This window comes from Stigmatopora argus, chromosome 15 (assembly GCF_051989625.1).
Source record: "Stigmatopora argus isolate UIUO_Sarg chromosome 15, RoL_Sarg_1.0, whole genome shotgun sequence".
NCBI lineage: Eukaryota > Metazoa > Chordata > Actinopteri > Syngnathiformes > Syngnathidae > Stigmatopora > Stigmatopora argus.
This window is the reverse complement of record NC_135401.1, coordinates 11,670,840-11,697,960: the sequence shown is the minus strand read 5'-3', so window position 1 is coordinate 11,697,960 and position 27,121 is coordinate 11,670,840. Positions and strand designations below refer to the sequence as shown.

Below are 27,121 nucleotides of genomic sequence, written 5' to 3'. Positions count from 1 at the left end.
GGGTTTATGTTAATATATTAACGTATTGGGCGGACCGGCGGATGAGTGGTTTGCGGGTCTGCTTCACAGTTCTGGGGTCCTGGGTTCAAATCGGGGTCGGGTCCACCTGTGTGGAGTTTGCATGTTCTCCTGGGGCCTGTATGGGTTTTCTCCGGGTATCCCAGTTTCCTCCCACATTCAAAAAACATGCATGGTAGGCTAGTTGGACAATCTAAATTGCCCCTATCCTCGTGCCTTGCGATTGGCTGGCCACCAATTCAGGGTGTCCCCTGCCTCTGGCCCGAAGTCAGCTGGGGTAGGCTCCAGTGCCCCCCGTGACCCTAGTGAGGATAAAGCAGTTCGGAAAATGAATGAAAGAACTAATTATTGCTCAACAAAGGGTTAAATTGTTTCCCATAACAGACCGGATCCCGACGCAATACTTTAGCGTAGGTAGTTTTGATTTCCGATTTGATAAGTGCGTACTTGAATGCAGCACTTCCTGTGAAAGTGGGAGGTGAATGTTGTCAACGTGACTGTCATCAAGTAACGTCGGACGTGCGTGGGGCGCCGCAGACGTCGCTCAGTTCATTCGCTCCTTCTCGCTGCGTGCACGGGACTTTAGAAGTGGCATCCAGGACGAGGGGGAAGAATAGGCGTCCAACCCGGCAGGATGACAAAATGAAGAAAGAAGTCGTTGTCTCTGTCTTCCCACGCCGTCTGCATTCAGGGCCATTTTGTAGCATTTAGGATAACTTGTCGCACGTTCTTTTATTTGCTTCTATTTATACCGAGTGGCAAGCCACCGTCGCTAGCTAGCTAGCAGCTGAGCGAGGCTGTCAGGGCGCACAGGTACTACCGCAGAAGAAGACGAGCGCTCGGTGACAAAAGGAAGGTGGCGAGGTAACGATGAACCGCTTTCGAAAGTGGCTCTACAAGCCCAGGGTAAGTTCCGTGCGTTTCGCATGTCATGTCAGCCTATGCGTGTGCTATTGTGGTTCGGTTCGGCTCGACTCGGTTCGGCTCGACTCGGTTCGGTTCGGTTCGGCTCGGCTCGTTTCGATTCGGCTCTGCTAAGCCACAAGCATCACTTGTTCTTGTTCTGCATCTGCTAATGTTAGCCGGCCGGTTGAGTGTTGCCGTTGACATATGCAGCCGGAGACCCCCACTCCGTTGTTTTTGTTGACCCCTTTTGTTCAAGCGCCACACTGGGGAAAACATGTTTGTGTAAAGTGTAAACCCTCAAATCCTCTCCTCTCCTTTTTAATTTCTTGCACTTATCAGTTCACGAATGCTTTTAAAACCTTAGAAAGCACATCTAGATGGATAAATTGAGCTCAAGGGGAACGTTTGGATTGATTTTTTTAAAAAAAGATTGATGGATAGTTCGATCATTTGTAAATAGTATCAGAGGTATAAAATGTAAACACATTTTTTTCAACAAACTGAAATTCTCCATTTAATGTGTATTTGTTGAAAAAGTATTCTAAATTTCACTGATATTGCATTTGTATTAAACTAGTGGAGTGCTGTGAAAGTGCAGACTAAGCAGACAAATTCAAAGCATTGCCCTTAATGGCAATGAGTTGAATGAGTGCCATGTTAAGGGTTAATTTACCCACATTTGTATTATTTAAAGTAAATCAGAACCAAGGTAGTTGAGTGGTGAACATGTCTGCCAAACAATGCAGAGAATCTGGGATTCAATTGTCAGCCTTCCTGTGTGGAGTGTGGATTTTGACCAGGTATTCCACCTTTCTCCCACATTCCTAAAAGAATGAAATGTAGGTGTGAATGTGGGTGTGAATAGCTGTTTCTCTCTGTAACCAGCAATTGGTTGGTTTCCAGTCTAAGGTGTGTCCTGCCTCTTTAAATCAGAAGGGTGCTAGAGTAAACATGTGGATTATATTCAAATTACATTCACATTTTAAATAATTACAAACAAAATTAGCTGAATGACTTGGTATGACTGATTTTAACCAACCTTGACAAAATGTCAATTTTAAATAACCTTGACAACTTGTCAATTTTAAATAACCTTGAGCAAATGTCAATTTTATTTAACCTTAACAAAAATGTAAAATGTCAAAATCAGTTTAAAATGTGAAGCTTGGTTGTCTTCACCTGCTTTGGAATAACTCACTAGTCAATGGTGGGTACATAATATCATATTTAAGATTAAGATGGACCACACATTTGTTTCCATGTTTTTACTGAACACAAAATGTAAATGTCACCCTGCAAGAAAAAATATTTTAACCATTATTTTTAATAACCTTTGGCAGCAGTAAGATCAATCCAACATTTCCTTTTGTTTCAGATGACACGTGCATAACAGTCAGGAGGAATTTTGAACCATTCACATTTACGAAACTGTCAAATAAACATCATAACAGGAGATTGAATTAAAGCTTTTGGAGATAAGGTTGTCACTCTTTTGTACTTCAAGTAGGATTTCTAACAAGACTTTTGGGATGGATTGTTCACATGTTTAAATGTTTCTTGAGTAAAGTCTAAACTTGTTTTCCTATGTTTATTCTTGCAATAGTACAATGAGTGCTTTTTTACATCACGGTATATCTGCTGCATAGATTTGTTTTAACCTTGTTATCCTTTCAGAAAGTGTTGAACTTTTGTTCAAATTCCAAATTTTAAAAACCTTTGTCACGATGATGAATGAAGAGATGAATGTTGGCCTTTTGTCATTAATGAACGACCACTTGTTTATGAAGTGAGTGACTACTTCCTTGTTAGTGTAATGAATTGAACTGAATTGAACTTTAGACTTTAGTGTATTTAAATCCTGCGTTAATGCTGAAACTTTGCACAGATTTCTACTCGTGAGCAGCCTGTGCTCTTCTCAATCTGCTGCTGCCAGGCCTAGTCATTTCTTTTGGTGTCAGGGGTTATTGGATTTGCTGTAAATCTCCCGATCCTGCAAGCAGAGCAGGCCAGGGGGGAATTTTGTTTAATATTCCAGCTTCAGCACATTTGATAGGTAGAGACTGAAAACAAGTTTTTAGAAGTAGGGAATATGAACTGCTTAATGCAGACATTTTGAATGTACAGGTACGTAGCAGGGGTATCTTCACTGCATTTTCCCAGAATGAATGCAGTGTGTGTTTGTTCACCAGAGATCGATAAGAATTATCTACGTGGTCTACTGTTTGACAGTAATTCTGTACTTGGTCTATTTTTAGTGACTCTTCCATTGAAATTCTTGTGTAACACTTGTATGGTACATTGATGTCATGTTACTCTCTTTAGTAAAATAGAGGGACATTTGTGTAACACGATCTAACCAGAGAAATGAGTGTGTTAAACCTGTTTTACTGGATTAAAAAATAGAATGATTAAAAAAATAATGAAAAACATCAAATAAAGGTTACTCTCATTCTCAGCATGATTTAAATCCATTGGAATGTGTCTACACCACATGTGTCAAAGTGGCGGCCCGGGGGCCAAATCTGGCCCGCCGCATCATTTTGTGTGGCCCGGGAAAGTAAATCCTGAGTGCCGACTTTCTGTTTTGGGATCAAATTAAAAGGGTGCTTGAACAAAGCAGCAAATATAAATGTATATTAAATTTACAGATTTTTCCCCTTTTAAATCAATAATTGTAATTTTTTAATCATTTTTTTCTGTGTTTTTAGTTCAAAAATCATTTTGTAAAATCTAAAAATATATTTAAAAAAAGCTAAATAAACATTGTTTTAGATCTATAAAAACTGAATATTCAGGGATTTTAATCCAGTTCTTTTAATCAATTTATTTAAAAAAATCTAAATATTATATCTAAAATGGTCCGGCCCACATGAAATCAAGTTGGCGTTATAGCGGCCCGCAAACCAACCCGAGTCTGACACCCTTGGTGACTGCTCATAAGGTTTTCATGGCACCGCAATGTTGGTAGTTTGTAGTCTTCGTGGTGGTTTTTGACAGGTTTGAATCTTAACCTTGAATTTTAATTATAATAATCTAAGGCAATTAATGGAAGTGGAAAAAGTTGAATTAATTGATTGTGTTTCCGGCAGAAAATGCGGCAAGCATTAAATCTTTTAAATCTCCAACTGTGGTGTTTTAGCTGACGGTAGCTATTATGGCCTTTTATATTTTTGAACCACAGAGTATGAATCGAGAAAAAAAAGGTCTAACTTAAATTACTTGCCCATGTGTCAGCAACATGAAATTAGCTCACCTTTCATTCAGCTGTCTCAGTTTAATGGCTTTCAGATAACAAAGGACTTGACTTCACGGGGGGGCAGGAACTCCAGTGACCTAAATTACTAAATTATGGTTTTTGTTTCCAAGTAACTAAATGTTGTCCTAGGTTTCGTCTTTATCACCTTGCAGTTTCGTGCATGTCAAGTCTAATTTATGCGCATATAAGCCGTACTCTGGATTCAGTCATCTTTTTTTGCGACAAATACGGCTTATATGCAAGAAAATACGGAAAATGTGAGTGTATACATATGTATAAACACTCTCTGACTGGCTAGCCATTGGATCGACAATTTCTGGCAAGTTGATAAGCAATCAGCCTCCATACTCATATGCACTATTCTACCTTTCTCTGTCTCACTCAGACCGTTGATGCAGAATTTTTGACTTTACTTGACATGTCCCAGTAAGTGATAGAGAGTTTGAGAAGGCCAAGTTAATGCTGGCAAGCTTCCCGATGTCCAGGAGACAAACTCATCTCATCAGTGTTTTGAGATAAAATCTCGCCCTCTGCTGTTTGTCTCGCCCTCTTTTGCACCATACTGTGAATGTCTCTGTAAAAAAAACACTCACTCCCACTCGGAAAAATGCATAGTTACTGGAATTTCTCGTTTGGAAGGCCTGAGTGGAAAAACTTTAGCACTGACACTACAGGATTGCTGTGCTATAGATATAGTGAAGTCATTCAGCAAAGTTATGAACGTAGTAATGAACAATAAAAGCTATAGATTAGATAAGTAGAGTGCAGCTCACCAAACAATAACACCAGATTGTTGTAGGTGACTCCCTTAGGCCAGGGTGTCAGACTCGGGTTGGTTCGCGGGCCACTTTAACGTGAACTTTTAGATATAATATTTAGGATTTTTTAAAATAAATGGATTAAAAGAACTGGATTAAAAGCCCTGAATATTCAGTTTTTTATAGATCTAAAACAATGTTTATTTTAGCTTTTTTTAAATATATTTATAGATTTTACAGAATGATTTTTGAACTAAAAACACAGAAAAAAATGATTAAAAAATTGCAATTATTGATTTAAAAGGGGGAAAATCAGGAAATTTAATATACATCTATACTCTTCATTTTAATTTGATCCTAAAACAGAAAGTCGGCACTCATGATTTACTTTCCCAGACCACACAAAATGATGCGGCGGGCCAGATTTGGCCCCCGGGCCGCCACTTTGACACATGTGCCCATAGGCTTTTGAAAAATTGTTGATCTTTCAAAAAATTGGACTCCAAATTTTCAAGGTAGAATGTTGTTGTTGCTATGCATCAAAACATGAAATGAGTCTACATGCTCCAGATAAGTATTTCATAATTTGTAAATCATTGCTTAAGTTTGAGGAAACATGCTTTGGATATTCTGCCCTACATGAGTGCACGTTTGCTGAAGGTTTTACATGTTTGCCCCACCATCCAAATTCTAAATTGCCTGCAGTTGAGAATGTTGTCTTATATGAATTGTTGATACCTAGGATTGTCTGTCGACCACTTCAAACTGTAGTACTTGTAGACACTCCTGCCCTGAGGCTGCTGGGCTATTCCAGTTTCGCCTCCAACACACCCACGACTCTAGCTACAGTTATTATTTTATTTGTTGAATAATACAGAAGTTAGGAAACTAAAATGGGTCTACGATAGACATTCGTTTTACTGTATTTTCTAGCATATACGCCGTATTTGTCGCCCAAAATAATGATGACTGAATCGAAGGTACGGCTTATATGCGCACAAATTAGACTTGACATGCACGAAATGCGATAACGCAAGACAATGCGGCTGATACGGTCATTTATTTCAAAATAGAGAAAAGATAAACAGATAAAACGCGTAAGAAAATTTATTTTGATGTCTATGAATAAAATTCTAGAAAAAAAACGTATACTGCATAAAACGTAAAAAACTCAGTGACTTGTGCCTGTCTTTGCTCACTCAGGGTGCCGCCATCTTACCTAGGGATGATAAATGTGACCATACTTCCTGGTCACGTGACTTTGTTTTTGAATTTATCTACGTGCAGGCAACGTCCTTTAAACCATGAATATGGAGGTGAAAATTGTGACAATTTCTTATACGGCAGAAATTGTAAACTCAACAATTTTAAGGGTGCGGCTTATACGTGGAGGCGGCCAATATGCTAGAAAATACAGTAGTTGTGGCCTTGTTTTATATATTTTTCTTTTATCATGTTGCTGCTATGTTTGCATATCCTATTCAGTCAGTACATCATTTTTATTCCTTGTTGTTGTTGCCTGCAACCTGCAATTGGAAGAAGTGAGGCCAGGCGAAGCAATTAGCGGCCGCTCTCTGTGGAGGAACACGTCTGTTGGCACACAGTCGATGGAGGAGGGAACAGCAAACTGCTGAGCGGTGGCTTCATATTTAGCCCACTTTCTGTTGCTCTTTGTGCATGTCTCGTTCTGCTTCACCGCCAGCCCTGCAGTAATTGATTTGGTGTCATTTGCCTGAATTTAGGGCGGTGACCCCTGTGCAAAGGTGATTTGAAGGCTTTTTTAATATTCATTGTGGATTCTGGTGGGAATTGGAGCCCGCTGAGCTAGGTGTGGGGAAACAATGATTGAAGGGAAGTGGCCGTGGGGGATGTGAGATTTCAAGGTACAACACAGATGTGGTTTACTGCCAGGGAGGCTGCAGTCATTAGATATCACACCGGTCATTGCCATTAATTACCGCAACACCTAATGAAAGGCTTTTTTTTTGTTTCATTCTTTGATGAAATACAATTTCAACAGGGAATCGATCAATCCATCTTACGCCATCAAATAACTATGAATGTTTGACATTCCTGTCTTATGCAGAATAATGCTTCCCTGTGGAGTTGTCAGACCTGAAGTCCCGTTATACGTGTGCAAGATGAAACTGAATTAACAGGTCATTGAATATGTAAGATGTGATTCATTATAATGCCCATCCTTAGTTACTATTAATATACTCAACAACTGAACTCCACTTAATTTTTTTACGGTGCTCTCACAATATCCACAGCTTCATACACCAAAGTCTTTTACAAAACATCACATGGCAAAACAATGAAACAATCCACACTAAGCAATCAGCAAATTTATATTGCTGCTTGTTGCCTGGCAGTTTTTTCATACAGTTTTTTAACTACGTTAAAAGGCCAATGCAAATATTTCCAAATGCCATTTCAGGATCATATTTAGCTCAATTGTATTTAGATCCAGAAAACTACTAAGGTTATTTTGCACTTAGCCTTTTTTCCGTGACCGCCCGTTTCGTCGAAAGACGTTTGGTCCCCGGACGTTTGGTCGACCGGACGTTTGGTCCCCGGACGTTTGGTCGACCGGACGTTTGGCCGACCGGACGTTTGGCCGACCGGACGTTTGGCCGACCGGACGTTTGGCCGACCGGACGTTTGGCAGAACGGACGTTTGGTCGCCGGGTTCGCTCGCTGTCAAATTATGACAGAGAGTTTACTGTTGATATTTTGATATTAGATATTTAGATATTAAACTCTCTCTCTCGCTCATGATTATAATTTTGAGAGCCGGTTTCAACAGTAACAACCCACCGACCAAACGTCCGTTCTACCAAACGTCCGTTTTACCAAACGTCCGGTCGACCAAACGTCTTTCGACGAAACGTCCGAGTACCCCTTTTTTCGTAGTACACTCAGAATTGTAGTCTTACTTAGTTTCTAGTATTAGCACCACTGAGCTCCTAGACTCCATAAAAAATGGAGGATTTGTTTCAAACTAGTTTCTAACTCCAGAGCAGGCCCACATTATATCCGTTCAATTTCGACATCTGCCTTAGCTGATAAATTGAAACAGTAGAGGCAGTTTGTCACATTTCGTATAACTCCCGGAAGCACCAAAAACACTTTGATCAACTGTATGATCTAGAAACAGAATTTTATATCTAAGGCCACACGGCTTCTCGCAAATTTTTGATTGGAGCTTTTCATATGTGGGAAGTCTTGCACCTGTCTCCTGCTAATTGGACTTGTGAAATCATGTCAAAAATTTACCCTCTTCACTGCATCTGCAAGTTGGCCAAAACAGGCTGTTCTGAATTGCATAAGAAGATTATTGGTTGGATAAGAGATGCGCACAGGGTCTCTTCACGTGCTGCCGTTCCGGAGTCAGGGGACGTGGGACACATACAGAGGTCACTGTCTATTTCAAATGTCACATCGGGACAGGCTGTAAAGAAGAGGCACAGATTAAGCCATCATTCCTGATGAGTGGATCAGTCTGAGTCAGCCGACTGAGATAAGTATTGTCGTCTGATGTGGATCCAAATCTTCACGCTGCTGGTAAGAATAGAATTCAGCATGAGTGCTACTTCGGAACATTCTATAGATAGACAAAGCAATTGTGAATCACAAAGCAGCTGCGATGTGAGCCCATTGCTACATTCTGATAATCTAGTTCACGATTTTGCCTACTTTTGCTTTGTAAAGTTCTGATTAATAAATGGCTTGGTGGACCAATGCCTAAACTCTCGCCAGAAAAAATTGCATGGGAATTTTGGGTGGGAGCTTGAAGGCAGCAAATAGAATTGAATAGAGTGTAGAAGTTACACCCTTAAGTGGGTTCAGTGTGCACACGGCTGTAACAGCGGTGATATTCAAGTGTTTGATAGCTCTCATCTCATCAGCTGCACGCTTTAAATGGAAGTGAAGTGTAGAATCTCAAGACCTTGGAGAATGCAGAAATGACAAAAATGCTGATGCCGTGCAGTGGCAGCCGCTGCCCTTCACTAACGTACAGATCATATCCAATCACAAACAAGCAAGAAGTACAGAATCCTTGTGAATTGTATTGCTTTGAAATGAGGTTTGCACTATTGTTGATTGCTTCATTGTCTGAGCATTCACCATTGGGGGGCTAGAGGACTATAATGGGGGTATGCCACACCACGGGATTTGATTAAAACCATGTCCCTACTTAATGCAACTTTGTCATTGGTGAAAATATTCGGGCGGGCAAAATCTTTGAACACAGGCAAATTTTTAATGAAAGATTTAACTGTCCTCAAAAGTTAAGCATTGAGTGTCCTGATTGGCTGCATGTCAAACCAGGAGAATTGCTATTCAGTCAGCCTCAGTGAAATTGTGGTTCAAAGACCTTCTGGCCTGTAATAATATGAATCGCCTATTTCTGTCATCCAATATACAGGAGTATACTTTCAGATCAGGATTTGCAATTCCCCGCATTTCCTTTGTTCATAGTGTCATCAGGGGATTGGGTCACTTGAACCATGAAGAATGAATACAGCCTGAATATGGAAGAGGATAAGATTTTTTTGGAGGGCAAATGCCAAAATGTGTAGGCTGGAGGGCAATAGCTGCGTCAGCTACTTGAATATGTTGACGTCATTTTAACCCACAAAGAATTACGCTGAAGAATAGAACACAGTGAACGGGGATCCTTCCATATTATTTAGCCTTTTTGTTTATTCTCTTTGGCATGTGGCTGTTTATGACATTTCACATGTTTGCCCACATTTAGCCAGATGTCTAACTTTTAAGAAATCATTATTTCATGAACTTGTGACCCAAGTAAAGCAGCTTATGCGTCTGTGAGTTTCAGTCTATAATGAACGTTGAGTGTCTTTGACTTAGTGTCTCATGATACAGTGTTGCTGGAATGTTAACACTTGTATGAGGAATGCAGCAGGGGGAGCGCCATGGCATATATGCTTCAGAAAAAAAGGGAAAAATCATCTCAAATTTTATTTTTCTGTTTCCTTGGTGGTCAATTTGACATTTGTGTCACAGACCTCCCATTTTTTTCAAACATCATTAACTAAAACTTGCCTACTGGTGACATTACTGAGAAATATAAGCTATACCAAACTGCTTTTTGAAAAAAAAAAGTTTTATCATATAAAGATCTTTCGAGCACCCTTTCAAAAAGTGTCTTCTTACGCAATGATGCGACAAGCAGCCCCACTGCAGCTTCTTATATCTCTGTATACCCTCCTTGCTGTTTCTTTCATTATTAATGAGCGTGAGTGAAGGAACAGCATTGAGTATCATATTCAGGGAGAATATCCACAAGGGAGAGGATCACACAACAGGAAGACCACTGCAAACTTGAAGGAAAAGGCACCTGTGAGAGTCTTCTCCATTACAGTAGTATACTAATGTTCCATTTAATATCATAAAAAACACTTTCATTTCACTGCATATAAAAAAACACACAAATGTCTCTCCCAATCCACCCTGTCCTGCTGCCCTTTTAGCACCCGATTTCTCGCACTATCATTCTGTGTCTGATACGTGTCGGCATGCGGTCGCCGTTTTCAAATCCATTAACCTTTCGCTCTGTCTGAGCCCTCCTTCGATTCAGTGTCTGCGTGTGCATAGATTGTCCTTTGTACTCAGAATTGCTCTTTTATTCTTTTCAAGTACAAGCAAAGCTAAGATCCAGCTATTACCTTGTGTAATGTGTTGTCACTCAAGCAATGCACAATTAGCCCATATGTGCTGTTGGTCCCAACGCCTCCATTGCATGGTGGGAGATAATGACACAAATGCTCTACAAGGGTTCGGCTCACTAATTACGCCTACTCTTCTGGGAGTTTTCATGTATTAAAGCTGTTAACTTGCCAAATGACAATGAATACTAAATATGTCATTTCGGCCGACCCAAATAAACTCGAAATAATATTATCCTGAATTTGCATCTAATGTATGGTGAGCTGTCTGCCCTATATTGGTGTTTTTAATTTAACTCCTATACATCACATGCATTATTATTATTAGCTTATGTGTACACACGAAATGCATCATTTTACTTTAGAATTTAACCTACTTTGCTGCAGAACAAAGATACCATGTGTCTTTATCTGACACATTGGTTATTTGTGTAACAAACTTCTTAACATGGCGGAGGCAGGCAAATGTTGATTAATAATAATCAGACATAGGCTTTGTCATCATCATTGACTCGACAAAAAGCCTAATTGTCATCATACCCAGAAACTGCGTATGACGAAATTTGTAGTGCTTTTCTATAAGGTGCGTTTTCCCGGCAAAAGACCCAAATAAGTGATAATTTCGGACTCGTAATTTGGCATTCTGCCTTGATGGATACATTGCATCACCCCCCGAGCGGATCACTTACCTGTCACTGTCTTTCACTTACCTTCAGTCAGTCAGTAGGAGGCAGATCATCGCCCAACGTCTATTCATATTACCTCACCCCGAAGTTATTACGCAGGAAGGATTGTGTGTTGTGTTACCGCAAGTTTAGAGTCCTGATGGATGTGGGAAAAAACTGTCCTTAAGCCTATTTGTCTGTACTTTGTGGGACCTATAGCGTCTGCCAGAGGGCAGCAGCTGGAACAGATTGTGACCAGGGTGGTATGGGTCCCCGATGATGTTCCTGGCTCTGCTGAGGTATCGAGGGCTGGCAATGTCTTCCAGTGAGGGCAGAGAGCAGCCGACGATCTTCTGGGCAGTGTTAATCACTTTCTGCATGGCCTTTTTGTCTGCTGCCGTGCTTCCAGCGTACCACACTGTGATGCAGTATGCCAGGATGCTCTCCACAGTGGCTCTATAGAAGGTTACCAGAAGCTTAGTGTTCAAGTTCCTCCTGGGTACCCTGAGGAAATTGAGTCGTTTCTGGGCCCTCTTCACTACTGCCGTGGTGTTTGTAGACCATGAGAGCTTATGTAATGTAATAGCTAATGTATTTGGCTGCGAGGAGTTCTGTGATGTGTGATGGGATGTATGAGCAATATCACTATCCTAGTACTGTATAATAATTGATAGGAATTGGGTGCTAAATCACGATTTTAAATATGTAGAAAGACTGCTAAAACCAAGCTATCGTGTTTTGGCATTCTGACATTTTGTCATAGTAGTGTGCTTTATTTCTTTGCAGAGGACGGACCCTCAGCTACTGGCCCAGTTCTACTATGCCGATGATGAGTTGAACCAGGTGGCCGCTGAGCTTGACAGCCTCGATGGCAGGAAGGACCCTCAAAGATGTACGCTTCTGGTCAACCAGTTCCGCTCCTGCCAGGTGAGCTGGAAGAACGAGGTGCAACAGTATCTATCGCACAAATTATTCAAAATTGCAAAATCCCTCTCAGTACTTGTTTTGGAGCAGCCTCAACGGTTTATCAACCAGTTAAATCAATTGTGTTCTTTGGAGTAATGTTGAATTCAAGCAGTATTAATTCAACAGCAATATGATTTCACACTCTTAGATTCCTGGGCATATTTGTGCAGTATTGCTCAAATTACCTGGTTGGGTGTTAGGGTTTAACAGGCAATCTGAAAATAGACACTAACCTTATCAGCTTTGGTCTAAAACTTGGCGTGGTGACCTTATCTAGGTCAAATTTCCACATGAAGCACGTTGAGCTGATAACGGGCGATAAGAAGTGTTTTGCAAGTAATACAAGGGTCTTTGAAAACAAGGATACACATTCAATTTTATGAGCTAACACACTACTTGAGGTCACATATTTCGTTAATAAATATACAACTTTGGCTTCCTTAGTGAGTGACGGTATATAACAGTGCCTTAGCTACATGTCAGCTGAGATTTAAACCCGAACCTCATAACTGAACTCTGTGGAGGTAAAGTTGAATCTTTTTGGAGTTCGCATTACAAGGGTGTCTCTATATTGTGTCCCTGTCTGTGTGTATTATATCTGGTCATGGCCCAAATGTACACATGATAGAGAAAATGGTTAGAGTAGTGTTTGTGCAGTCATGGCTGAGAGGGACTTGGAGAACAAGGCTGCACATGAGTAATGGATGCCATGCTGTATCATGCTAAGAGAGCTGCAGGTGGTCGGAAGATCATCATGTGGCCTGTTGTGCTCCAGCAGCCCTCCCAGTTCCACTACACACTGGGGCAGTGCTTAATAAGGTCACCACTTGACCCCCTGCTGTTCTTTTTCCTTCTATCCCTGGAGTGATCTTTTTTCTTGCAAACATTTGGATGTCTATTTTATTTTACATGGTCTTATAGAGTTTTTTTTTTCTACTCTGGAATTGATCGTCTTGGGGTACCAGAAATTACTTCACTCATTAATTATTAATTTATTATTGTTATTAGAACCTAATCTCCAATAGCTCAAGAGAGCAGTAAGCTAACATATTTCAGGTCAGGCATACTGATCGATAATACTTGCACATGCTCATAGCTTGAGTATACACACTTGGAGAAGGAAAAGAAATTCAATCACTAGTCTATTAAGGATTCGACAGCCGTTTCTGGCCACCATAAAAAAAAATCAACTCTGTACGATGCACGGTTTAGACAAACGTAGCGAGAGAATCTTAACATACACATACACACACACTCACATACCCGTAAATCACGCTTTCTAGGGAACAGCTGTCTGTTTGGTATACATTGGGACAGTAAAAAAAACAAGGGCCAACAAAAGAATGTCAGAAAAACATCTTTTATCAGAAGAGGATTTGCAACCTGTCCTTAAGATGGTTGTCACCGGCGTACCCTGCTACTCAAAGCTTACAGACACTTCCAACAGCTCCAAGCCGTAAAGGAATCACTGGTCAAGCTTTTCGTCACAAAGCTTTTTAATCTTCCTCCTGTGGGTTTGCTCAGAAAGACGCAGTGCTGTGCCTGACAAGATTACGGTGCACAGTGCCGCCACAGTTGAGTGAAAAGCTTATTGTAAGTCATTGTTACGGCTCTCGTACATGCCAGCGGCACATAAGCTTTTGATTAGCTCTCACCGTGTGACACAGCATTCCCACAGCTTGAATTATGGGTCTCATTTTAGTGTTTTTTATTGAAGGACAGCAACCCTAATGGTCCAATACTCTCGTCAAAGTGCTTTCATTCACATCTCAATCGATGAGCTCCAAAAGCTATGTCATTGGTTCTTATGTTTTTGTTCAACACGCCTTTGTCACCGTGTGTCTCTGCAGGACAATGTGCTGAATATCATCAATCAGATCATGGATGAATGTATTCCCTGTGACCGAGCCAACCGGGACTTCTGTGTCAAGTTCCCCGAGGAGATTCGTCATGACAACTTGGCAGGGCAGCTGTGGTTCGGAGCTGAGGTACGGTATTCCCTTGTCAGCGGTCTGGAGAAAAACAAGCTGTCGTGAAGACTGTAAAATGCTGCTTATTTCCGAAAGAAGTTCGCCACGAGGAAATGCGCTACATGAAATTGTTAACGATCTTCCTGCTCCTGTGCAGTGCTTAGCCGCAGGCTCCATCATCATGAACAGGGAGATCGAGAGTATAGCAATGAGACCTTTGGCAAAGGACCTGACTCGCAGCCTGGAGGAGGTACGTAACATCACCCGAGACCAGGCCCTGCGAGACCTCAATTTCTACACAGACCGCATGAAGGACGCACTGCGACATTTCGACAGCCTTTTTGCTGAGTTTGAACTCAGGTAAATTAGGAGCACACTCTCTTGGCAGTCGTAGTGCAAATAATAATTCACATTGGTCAACAACAAACCTTTGACTCAACAGCAAATATGTTCGCTTCACTCTGTTGCATTGCAGCTACGTGTCAGCCATGGTGCCTGTCAAGTCTCCCAAAGAATACTATGTACAGCAGGAGGTGATTGTACTCTTCTGTGAGACGGTGGAAAGGTAATGTTTTACCCCAAAACGAAAAGACAAGACAAAGTACAGTGGTACTTCTAGTCACAAAAATCTCTACCAATGAAATATTCAGGTTATGAAAAGTGTCAATGGGGAAATTCTGTTCCATGATACAAAAGAAATTCAAGTTACAAAACCACAAAATTAAACATCCCCCAAAAGGCAAATGCACATCCTCCCTCTATCCTGTAGTATTTTATTTTGAAATTGGCACGTTAGAGTTGCTCTCCCTCCCTCTTTCCGAAAAATCAGTTATGAGCCACTTCTGAAACAAATTAATCTCGTCAGTAGAGGTACCACTGTATGAATGACCTTCACGTGAAAGTAACTCAAAGTGTTGAAGTATGCAGCTCACAAATTTCTCAGACCTCTGAAAATTTAAATTGAGGAAATCATGTTTATAGACAAAACATGACACCTCTTGTTGTGACCATTTCCCAGTTAAACACATGCTTGGACACCACAGTAACTGTACCTGTTCAATCTATGCTTATTTACCGGGTCGTAATCGACTTTTAGGCTTGACACAGTTGTGGAGTATTATACGTTCAACAGCAATTCTTATTGGCTGTGACCACTGAGCAGTGCGGTTGTATTATGTAGTGTTATACTATAAATTGTCAAAATATGTGCTACCCTTAAGAGGATAGCTGCAATGGGTGTCTAAAGTATGTGGAAGACACTATAATCCTATAGAAAGTTTTATTTTAATTATTTTGCAGACAAAGGTGGACATTTTTACCGGAAAAAATAAATTTTAAAAGATAAAATGCAAATATAATAATAGTCATCTGTAATCAGGTAGTGAGTGATTCCTGCCACACATAGAGAAGAACTAGTGTAGATAAAATTCTAATGATGTTTGTCCTTTCTCTTGTATCCCAGGGCACTCAAACTGGGCTACCTCACACAAGACATGATTGATGACTATGAGCCTGCGTTGATGTTTACAATTCCCAGACTAGCCATTGTATGGTAAGTGTTGGCCATCTTCACCAGACTTCCAGCCGCGTTCCTCCTTCCAATCTTTGTTTTTGTATCTATTTTTAGTGGGTTGGTCGTGTACTCAGAAGGACCTCTCGACCTTAACCGAAAAGCAGAGGACATGTCTGAGCTCTTCCGTCCTTTTCGTACTTTATTGAAGAAAATCAGGTATAGTTAACACTTTATGAGGCACTCATCTAACTCGATGGAAAGGTTGAAGGCGCTAGGGGTCCAATTCATTGTGACAGGAAGGGATGGAAGTGATTGTACTGAAGTGTGAGCTTCACAGCCAGTTTAATTGAATTTGACGTAACTGGCAGTTATTAAATACTATGCATTTCCTTTTTTTAAATCAGCTTTTGATTTTTACTAGGGGCTATGACTGTAGATCTTTTTTCTTTTCATTTTGATTCATTGTAGTCCGATTAATTTAGTTTTAAATGTATTTATTTAGATGAAAAAATATTAGAAATAACATACAATAACGATTTATAATTAATCATCATTTAGACCAGGGGTGTCAGACTCGGGTTGGTTCGCGGGCCGCTTTAACGCCAACTTGATTTCACGTGGGCCGGACCATTTTAGATATAATATTTAGATTTTTTTTATAAATGCATTAAAAGAACCGGATTAAGAGCCCTGAATATTCAGTTTTTAATAGATCTAAAATAATGTTTATTTTACCTTTTTTTAAATATATTTTTAGATTTTACAAAATGATTTTTGAACTAAAAACACAGAAAAAATTGATTACAAAATTACAATTATTGATTTAAAAGGGGGAAAATCAGGAAATGTAATATGTCTATACTCTTCATTTTAATTTGATCCTAAAACAGAAAGTCGGCACTCATGATTTACTTTCCCGGGCCACACAAAATGATGCGGCAGGCCAGATTTGGCCCCCGGGCCACCACTTTGACACATGTGATTTAGACCTAGCGTCCACAGATGCCGACATCACATTTTAGGTCATGCCGCCCACACGGATGTGTATATTGTGGACTACTAGATGACCCCACAATATGTTGTCCACGGACAAAATGTTACCTAAAATAGTCACTTTCTTTATAGAAGTTGAATGAATTTCACTTGTGAATTTTTGTTCTTGAGAATTACTGGGGTGTTACAGCTAATTTATGACACTTTTCCCAGAGACCTGCTTCAGACTCTGACAGACGAAGAGTTATTGATGCTGGAGAGGAACCTCTGTATCTCTCAGGAAGGCGAGTTGGAAACAGGCCACGAGCAGACTTCAATCAATGCACCGGCACACATTGAAGAAAATCAAGCCCCCCGCAGCCCTAGTAATGTCACCTCCAAGGCGAGCGATGACGAGGAGCAAAAGCATCTGTCTCTATTTGTTTGCCCCAGCCGCGAGGAGGAGTTGGCACAAGTGGAAAAAGGCTGGGAAGAGGTGGAATCCGAAAAAGGGGAGCAAACTGAAGACCTGCTGTGCGAAGAGGCGGAAGAGGCTGAACTTGCTTGTTCCATGCAGTATGACGAGGAAGAACTGGAACAGCTCAACATGATGGTCTATCGCGTAGGTGACGAGATGTCGACCTTGCTCTCGCCTCCGAGCCAGGGTCAGTCCCCGGCCCGTGTTTCCAGCAGAGGTGAGGCGGGAGGCGCCAGTGGGGCTTCCAGCACTGAGGCCTCCCCGCTCAGGGTACTGAGGGGTAGAGGAAGGACTGGTATTTATTTAGAGGAGGAAGACAAAGTCTTCTTCATGGAAGATCTTGAACAAGCAGGTGATGGTGTTACCAGCAATTCAAGAGAACTCACTAACTGTGTTGCTTCACCTTCCAAAACCCCAAAGTCTGCTCATCTGTTGCAACGTAGCTCAGGTCTCCGGCCGGACACAATTAGCAATGGTTGGCTTCCCGAAGGACCTGCAGTGCAGCGCAGTAAGAACACACGCTGTCTCAATCCAATGCGCCCGCCATCGTGCACATCTGCTCCAGGCTCTGAACCGCTGCCTTACACCAATGGCTGGGAATTGGGTTTAGATGGCACCGTGAATGAAACCGCAGAAGTCATTGCCCACCGTATGGGTGGCATGAAACTTTCCGCCACCGTCATATTCAACCCGCGCTCGCCCAGCTTGACGGAGCTGGCTGTGGATAAGATGCTATTGCCTCGCCCCTCTCCCTCTGAGCTCGAACCCTGCGGTCCGCTGGTGGCCACTCACTGCTTGCTTAACTCTTGCGTGTGCTGCGGGAGCTGTGAAGACGGCCGGGAGGATGCCATTACCTCTGCGAGTACAGGGCTCGGTTTAGGCCTCGCTCTAAGAACAGAAAAACACTGTAAAACCGTGGCCCCCGGTGCCATCATCCAGTCCTCCGCTTGCCGAATGCCGCCGCGAGGAAGGAGAGAACTTTGCCAGCTGTCTCAGACTTCTTCCCGCTGCTTGAACCAGCATCTGGAAGAGGAAGGGAGTCCCCACCTGTGTGAGGAATGCCTGATGGGCGAGCCACAACCGGGGCATCGTACTCAGGGGTGTGGAAACAATGTAGGGGGTGAGAACTCCACATGTAACTACCAGGAGAGGATTGAAACGAGGCAACATGCAACTGGAGGCTCACTACGGGACAAGGACTGGCAAGGAATTAAGGAATCCAAGAGAGACAGCAAAGAGGAGATCAGGAAGGCTTCCAGGTAAGTTTTCTCTTGTAATTCACCTCACAAATGTACAGTGCTGAGTATTAGATTTCCTCGTATTTCATCGCTCATAAGCCGTATTTGTAACAAAAAAAATGATGACTGAAGGGTATGGCTTATATGCGCACAAGACTTACAGCGTTGCTATAGAGTAGATGTCGGCAAATTAACTATTTTATGGTTATTTTCTGTTTTGCAGTAAGAAAACAACCATTACTGGACGAATTACTAACTTTATATCACGAACGATGATTTTTACTAAGCCCTTCAAAGTAACACATTTGTACTCCCTATTAAAGGCATGAATATGGAGGTGAAAATTTTGAATCAGGGGGTGGCTTATACGCGAGAAATTCAAAAATTCAACGATTTCAAGGCAATATTAAGGGCTCATACGCGGGGTGGTTTATATGTGAGAAAATACGGTACATAATTTGGAACTCTACTCGGGGCTCCCACCACTGCTTTATGAGCCATGTGCGCAACTAGCATCCCCGCACTGGGTAAAAATATTACTACAAAAGCATACGTGTAAAAATTATACAAATTTAGCCACATCTATTGGTATACAGGGAGTTCTCGGGTTACAATGTATTTAACCTACAATGTTTCGACTTAATGACGCTCATCCCTTGTTCATCATTAAGTCAGGGTATGCAGAGTATTATAATTCCTGCGCCGGGAATATCTTTGCCTTTTTAATAAATAAAGACATTTAGGTACTGAATTTGGTTGCATGCATACTTCATGTTTAAATGTTGATGTTAAACTCTGTTTTCTGGGCTGTCCCTAAATGCACTGCACAAATGATTGGCGTGAAGGAAGGAAGGGTGGATGAGTTGGTTTTCGACTCCGTTTTGTTGGCATTAACATCAGTCATGTTCTATTTGGCTAACATAATAACATACACATTCATTGATAGTCGTCATTTCAAAATTCCTTCCATTTAACATTATTCATTTTATTTATTTATTTTCCCCCAAACCAGTGGGCTTTTCTACCATCGGTTTTCTGGGGGGGAAAGCCTGTGACTGCTATTTTATTTTTGTTGTATTTTTTTTTTATTCCACAGTTTTTGTGCTTTTTAAGTTTTCCTTCCTAACGTTTCCTTATTTTCCTCTCCTTTTTGTACTGTTGTTTTTAGTCTTCACAACTCCCCCCTCAGCTCTGTGTCAGGTAGTGACTGTGAGAGTGTGTCGGTCACTACCTGTAGTCTGTCCAGCAGTGTTTACACTCCCAGGTAACTATCAGCAACATCATATGGTAGCACAGTAGTATCTAACTCATTAGATGCCATTGATAGTGATACAAACAAGACTTCCTCTAAAATTGAGCTGTTTTTACACTAGCCACATGGCAACAAATTTACACTTAACACATTCAAATTCATGAAAGACATCAACAACCTTCCAAATGTTATAACCGCTTTAATATCTCATCTCATCTCATTTTCTTTCGGACCCGAAAATGAGATTGTTAATCTCAAGGGGCTATCCTTAATAAAATTCAAATAATATTCAAATATCTGAACCGCTTTATCCTCATTAGGGTTGCGGGGGGTGCTGGAGCCAATCCCAGCTGTCTCTTGGCCAGAGGCGGGGGACACCCTGAATCGGTGGTCAGCCAATCGCAGGGCACAAGGAGACGGACAACCATGCACACTCACACCAAGACGTAGGGGCAATTTAGAGTGTCCAATCGGCCTAACATGCATGTTTTTGGAATGTGGGGGGAAACCGGAGTACCCAGAGGAAACCCACGCAGGCCCCGGGAGAACATGCAGCTTTAATATCTTTATGTAAATTAACCTTTTGACAGTGTTTTGGGCAGCGATCGAACAATTACTGTCAAACCCCCTCAGTCTAATTTGATTGGACGCCTATTCCTATCAATGGCACTGAAACTTGATCATCTTATACTAAACATTCACTATAAAATGGCTTTGATGTCTATCACTGTAAATGGAAGGAAATGAATTAATCCTCGGCCAAAGCAGCAGATGGTGTTTTTTTCCCATCTTTGTTGCTGGTTTCTAGTTGTCTTTGCTGTCTTAAATCGTAACATCTTCACTCAATAAAATATGGATGAATGATGTGAATAATGTAGCAACAGTTGAGGAAATTGAACGGTCTCTTTTGCTCTGTCTTTCTTTGCTTTACCGCAGCCCTGTCAGCAGCCTCACTCCCAGCTCAGGCACGTCAGAGGACCTGGACCATGAGGAGATCCGACTAGCCATGCAAGATGCCAAGATGGCTACCCGAAATAAGATTCGCTCACGCTTCCACAGTAGCAGTGACCTCATCCACCGTCTATTTGTTTGTATATCAGGTAGGTTCTTGTAAACGCATTTTTTTTTCACTCAAAAAACGTGTCTACCACTACTATTGTGAGTTTTGTGCTCAATGACCCAAGACCACACACACCCCCATTCACATAATACACACATTACCCTGAACCACTGACTAACCAGTAAGAGGCAGTGTCATGCCACAATGCATCCAGATAGCAGCTAGGAGGCTAACTTATTTAATTTGATATGCCATTTGCAAATTCAACTTTTAAAATGCTTATACAGTGGTACCTCGAGATATGAGCTTAATTCGTTCCGGGACTGAGCTCGTATGTCGATATTCTCGTAACTCGAATGAACGTTTCCCATTGAAATGAACTAAAAACAAAGTAATTCGTTCCAACCCTCTGAAAAAACACCAAAAACAGGATATTGGATTGGAATTTTTTTTAATATAATATTTTTTTTTTAAATAAATGGATTAAAAGAACTGGATTAAAAGCCCTGAATATTCAATTTTTATAGATCTAAAACAATGTTTATTTCAGCTTTTTTTAAATATATTTTTAGATTTTACAAAATGATTTTTGAACTAAAAACACAGAAAAAATGGATTAAAAAATTACAATTATTTATTTAAAAGGGGGAAAATTAGGATATTTAATATACATCTATACTCCATTTTAATTTGATCCTAAAACAGAAAGTCGGCACTCATGATTTACTTTCCCGGGCCACACAATAATAATAATAATAATAATAATCGGACATAGGCCCTGTCGTCATCATCAACAACAAAAAGCCTACTTGTCATCACACCCAGAACTGCGTATGACGAAATTGGTGGTGCTTCTCCATAAGCTGCGTTTACTCGGCAAAAGACATAAATAAGTGATAGTTACGGACTTGTAATTTGGCATTCTGCTGTTATGGATACAGGTCACTTACCTCTCACTGTCTTTCACTTACCTTCAGTCAGCTAGTAGGAGGCAGATCACCACCCAAACATCTTTTCATATGACCTCAGAAGGGAATGTGTGTTGTGTTACCGCAAATTTAGAGTTCTGATGGATGTGGGGGAAAAAAATGATGCGGCGGGCCAGATTTGGCCCCCGGGCCGCCACCTTGACACGTGCTCTACATCAAGTGCTCCTTATTATTTCATTTTTCCCTGTCGTGGCTCATAGGTGTTGCTGATCAGCTGCAAACTAACTATGCCAGTGACCTTCGCAGCATCCTCAAGACACTGTTTGAAGTTATGGCAACCAAATGTGAACAGGGAGACAACGAAAAGTCAAAGAATGGTGGGCCTTGTTTGTGTTGTGTATATCAATAATATTTGAATGACATCTTTCCTCCCCTCTCTATAATTGGGCCAGAGGAGAGATGCCATTTAATTCACTAACATCATTTCCTTACTATGTAGGGAACCCAAACATTACCAAACCCTACAATATTTCTCATATTTTAAGAAAAAAAACATACAGGCCACAACCGAATATCAGTTTTGATATAGGGGAATGTTTATATGTAAAGATGTTACACAGAACGATTTAATTGATCAAAAATGATATTAACATCACCAACGCAGCAAGTAGCTCCTTCTCTTTGATTAGCGGTGGCTTTTCAGCAAAGACAACCACTAGCACAAGTCATACAGGTGTCTTTGAGGGACTCTGAAACCCCCCAAAATACTTAACTTCAAATAAAATCCCATTCACCTTGACTACTTAGCAAACAGAATTCTCTTTAAAATCCCCATACTTGACCCAAGCAAAGCTGTTTTATTAGTGCTATCTGTCCTTCTCAAATCTTCCTAACATCCCACAACATATCATATAAGTTGTCCATCTGAAATGGCATTAGGTAGCAGACATAGCCTTTATCAGCAATAAAGTTCTCATAGAAAATGGCTAGTTAGTAGCCATGTGTCATGCTAGCATAGTAGCTTCTCATAGCAAACAGTGGATCGCCATCCTTTTTAAATCCGACTCATCACCTATAGTTTGTCCCAAAATGTTCGTCAGATGGAGCCCTAGTCATCGAGTAAAATCCCGAGTTTTTGATGACATCTAACAAAGTGATTTGCAGCTATTCCGTGGTGTAATTTTGATATCCTTTCCTTGAAAATATTGTTACCAACTGTGGTTGGCCTCAAATGGTTGTAGTGACACAAAGGTCTCGAAACCACAAGTCGGCATGTACTTTTTAGGGAGAAATCCCAAAGACTGTTTGCCCCATTTAAACAAAAAAAAAGCAATTTTCTTCTTAATATTTTCTGCAAATTGCTGTAATTCTTCACAGCTCAGATTTCGTTTGTTCCGCCGTTTTGTCCACCAGGTCCTGTTCTCCGAAGTGCCGTACTAGAGGACTGTGCTCTCTGTCAGGAGACCATTTCATCATCAGAATTGGCAGCCAAGGCTCGTGAAGGCCAGTTTGAAGGTCAGCATAGACACAAACACACTGAATGTAGTTGAAATGTCAGCTATTTGGGTTCAGATGCAGCTTTACTACTCTACTTTTTGTAGAGCCAAAATGCACACCCAAAACAGGTCTGCAAATTTTGGATGAGGTGTGCAAAGTAAATGCCGAGGCAACTTCACAGACTTTTACTATCAGGTTGTTAGATATGATCTTTCGCAACTAAAATCGCTAGTACATTTCCTCTTCACGTTTCGATGTCATCAAAACAAGAAACCAAAGAATTAGTCAAATGATACTTCACCGTTGCTAGACTTCAAACAGGATGTTCTCAGAATTGAATTGAATGTCATCATCAGATTGCAACATAGAGGCAAGGAAGAGGGTGTTCTTGGAAATACGTTGGTTGATTCATAGATATATTATCATTTTTTCTCCTTTCATTGATTTGCATTAATTTGTGCCACATTTTAGCATTTCAGTTTTTTTTGTTAATCGGCTGCATTTTAGGAAACCTCATTCAGGCTATGCTTCATAAAGAATACATTTAAATGCTAATTTAAAAAAACTTAATTCATGTTATAGCTTTAAACATTTTAATTAAGCTGGATTGTAGTTGAAGGTGCAATGTAATACTAGACCAAGTGACTTTAAAATAATAGCAGACCACATTTCGGACATCCCAAAAAGTGACAGAAAAATCTCAACAATGAAATTAGATCCTAATTTTCTTACAGTTCTTCCTCAGCTGCCTTGACCTCTCCCACAAAAAAAAAATCTCCAAACCGAAGATGATATCACACCCATCAACAGCTGCAAACTGGTAGCATGCTATGCATAGGCACGGCACGCTGGTCTCATGTTGGATTGGATTGGATAACTTTATTCATCCCGTATTCGGGAAATTTCATTGTCACAGTAGCAAGAGGGTGAGAATGCACATACAGGAAAATACATTTTATACATAAATAGATGGGTAATAAATAAGTTAATAAATAAGTAAATAAATATGTAAATAAATGAATACATAAATATGTAAATAGATAAATAAATATGTGAATAAATAAGTAAATAAATAAGTACATAAATATGTAAATAAATATGTGAATACATTAATAAATATATAAATAAATAAGCGTGTTGCTGAGATATATATAGACCTATACATACATGTATATAGACCTATACATACATATATATACATATTCATATACATACATACACAGATGTACATGTATACATACTGTTGGTCTTAACAATGTTGCAGTGTGACTATTACGTCATTCTGTCAACATGTATTAGCTTAAAATTCTGGTTGTGATGTCAAAACCAGAATTCCAACAAAAAAAGTGAGGGTTCCCTGATGTATTAGTGCAATAATTCAAATTTTTTGACATGGTAGCTATTTCATAGCTTCTTTAGGTAGTTTAAATGAAACTTTTTTAAAGCCTGTCCACTGCAATAGTAGCACAATACTTGATCAACAGAGCTAAAGACTATCAAGCACTGGGTTAACGAGACATGGAGAACAAACAGGTGGGTTATACATCGCGGAGGCGACAATAAAGTGAAAGCAATGGACAATCACAACAACAAGTTACACAGAAATAAAAAGCCAAGACTGTATCAACACAAAACTCCAAAAAGAACACAAACCTAACAATTTGAACCATGTGACTTTTGAATTTGTCCTAGATCCTCCTGACTGGGTTCCAGATGAAGTGTGCAGCTCCTGCATCGCCTGCAAAGCTCCGTTCACCGTCATCCGACGGAAGCATCACTGTCGGAGCTGTGGAAAGGTACCCCCATCCTTCTTTCTCTGTGGATCACACTGCTCTGGAAACCCCTTTTAATGTATGTCCACCGCTTCCCCCTCTCAGATCTTCTGCTCTCGCTGCTCCTCCCACTCGGCTCCTTTGCCCCGATACGGCCAGGTGAAACCCGTTCGGGTCTGCACGCACTGCTACATGTTTCACGTCACGCCTTTCTACAGCGACAAGGCCAACATTTGAAGCGCACGCCGCCACCGCGAAAGCAAAAAGCTCACGCAAAGACGTCAACGGTCCACGTCGCCGCGACGAGGTAGGGCAGAAAGCGAGGGCGGGTCTCGTTGGAAGCGGGTGGGAAAAGGCTCGGAAGGCGTCAGCCCGGCCGGTACGCGCACGGTTGTTGACACGTTTTTGTGGAGAAGGCAATCAAGGACTTTGAAAGCGGCTTTTGCGCAGCACAACACGAAAACAGGCCACCTCACGAGTTTTCTTGCTTTTCGCGTCCATCTGAAATGGACTTCCTATTCTTCAGCGAGCTTCCTACATTTGTGCCAGAGCTCCCACGGGACTCGGATTAGTCAAAGAATGTACCTAAGTCATGAAAAGTATGTAAATAAGAATCATTCCGGTCAGAACCAATACCGCAATGTTTGCTATTGCCGTTCTCACAGGAACGCTTCACTCAGATTGACACAATATTGATAGCAGTGAATGTTTATTTTCGACTACACCGACACAAAAGTTGGCCTTTTTCTTTCTTTCTTGGTGCTTCTCTGCTCATTCAAAGGATTAAAGGGATCTCATAATAGTTATTATCATGTGGTTGTGAAGGCCATCTAGCGGCGGAAGCCTTCTTCTTCTGGTCCGATCACTGCTTTTTTGTCCTTCTCACTCTCGTGCAATATTAGCACTACCACGACCAAACATTTCCTATTTCAAATGGTCTCAAGCTATTCTATAGAATCGCATCATGCACAATTTGCTTATTCATTTAGATTAAGACACGTTTCAGGTACGGGACACTGGAGGAGACATTTGTACGAAATGCTCTGCGCTTAACTCATCATCGGCCGCCGGTGACGGTGATGGACGTCCAATCCATTTTGGAGGTGCGTTGCCGTCAACGCTCTTCCATACTGATTATACCAATTGGGATGTGGAAGTGGACATTGTCATTTTGCTGTAACTCAAAGCAGCTTCTCAGGCATTTCATTATCAGGAATACGCTCTCGTAATTGTTGGCTTTTATTGCCCTGAATATACATTCTCACCTCGGAAGAGTTTTGATTTTTCTTTTATAAAGAACAAAAGCGGCATATGGAGTTAGAGCAATTTTATTTATATAAACAGGGAATCATGCAGTAATTTTAAGGTGGAGTACAGTATTCTTTTATTTCAGAGCCTGATCTTATTTTGTAAAATGACACGACATTTCCTTGATGGAAGCTGTGTACATGAAAAAGGAAAAGTTATTTGATTTCAAATGAAATGTGGATTGAAATAAATGGCTTTTTGGGCAGTGGTGGTTTGACTGATTGTCAGTACTTCAGTCTTGTGCTCGTAGCATCTGATTAACTCTAACCCCTTATAAAAGATGTTGAATGTCAAAGAAGGGTCACCTCACAACGGAATGTCAAATGCCTTTTGTAAAATAATGATAAATAAAATTTAAAAAAACCTACTGTGAACAATGGATCAAAATAATAAAACCAATGTATGTTTTCCTCCCTCAATACCTTATACGTGATAACGAATTACTAATCTATCCCTCACATTTTGCACATATGGCTGCGAATATGGGAAATAACGAGGTTAAAAATAGGGAGAAATGTTGTGGCTCTGTATCGACACAAGATGGCAGCATTTCCTCTTTGTTTTTTACATTCAATTGAGCAAGGATTTGAATTGTGAATGCGATTTATAGTTTCAAAAACAACCAAGCGTTGTTATTAAATTGTGTAACTTTTTTAATTTTTTATGTTAAACCATTTAAAAATGTAAATCACATAAATAATAATGATACAATATCGGTCTTTTGATAATGAACCGAAATTTTGGTTTCGAGTCATTACAGATGATTTAGGACAATATGCACAGATTTAGCACAATATTTTTTTTTTATTCCACGTAACTCCATAAAATGCAGACTGACCATTTTTATTCTGCAACTTAAAAAAGGGG

General features: G+C 40.6%; 1 protein-coding gene across 2 annotated transcripts; it reads left to right on the top strand.

The window, feature by feature from the left end:
• Window positions 1-458: 458 nt before the first annotated feature.
• On the top strand, window positions 459-26,459 carry zfyve28 (zinc finger, FYVE domain containing 28). 2 transcript variants are annotated; one of them, XM_077621350.1, is made up of 14 exons: window positions 459-924; window positions 12,086-12,226; window positions 14,116-14,253; window positions 14,393-14,595; window positions 14,711-14,800; window positions 15,698-15,787; window positions 15,863-15,964; window positions 16,955-18,457; window positions 19,605-19,700; window positions 20,625-20,788; window positions 21,938-22,054; window positions 23,091-23,192; window positions 24,867-24,970; window positions 25,052-26,459. In XM_077621350.1, exons 1-14 carry the CDS (start codon window positions 889-891, stop codon window positions 25,181-25,183), a joined length of 3,018 nt encoding a protein of 1,005 aa, XP_077477476.1. In that variant the 5' UTR covers window positions 459-888; the 3' UTR covers window positions 25,184-26,459. The 2 variants fall into 2 exon arrangements, with proteins under 2 accessions (XP_077477476.1, XP_077477477.1); XM_077621351.1 differs by lacking the exon at window positions 19,605-19,700 and having other exon boundaries at window positions 460-924.
• Window positions 26,460-27,121: the final 662 nt, after the last annotated feature.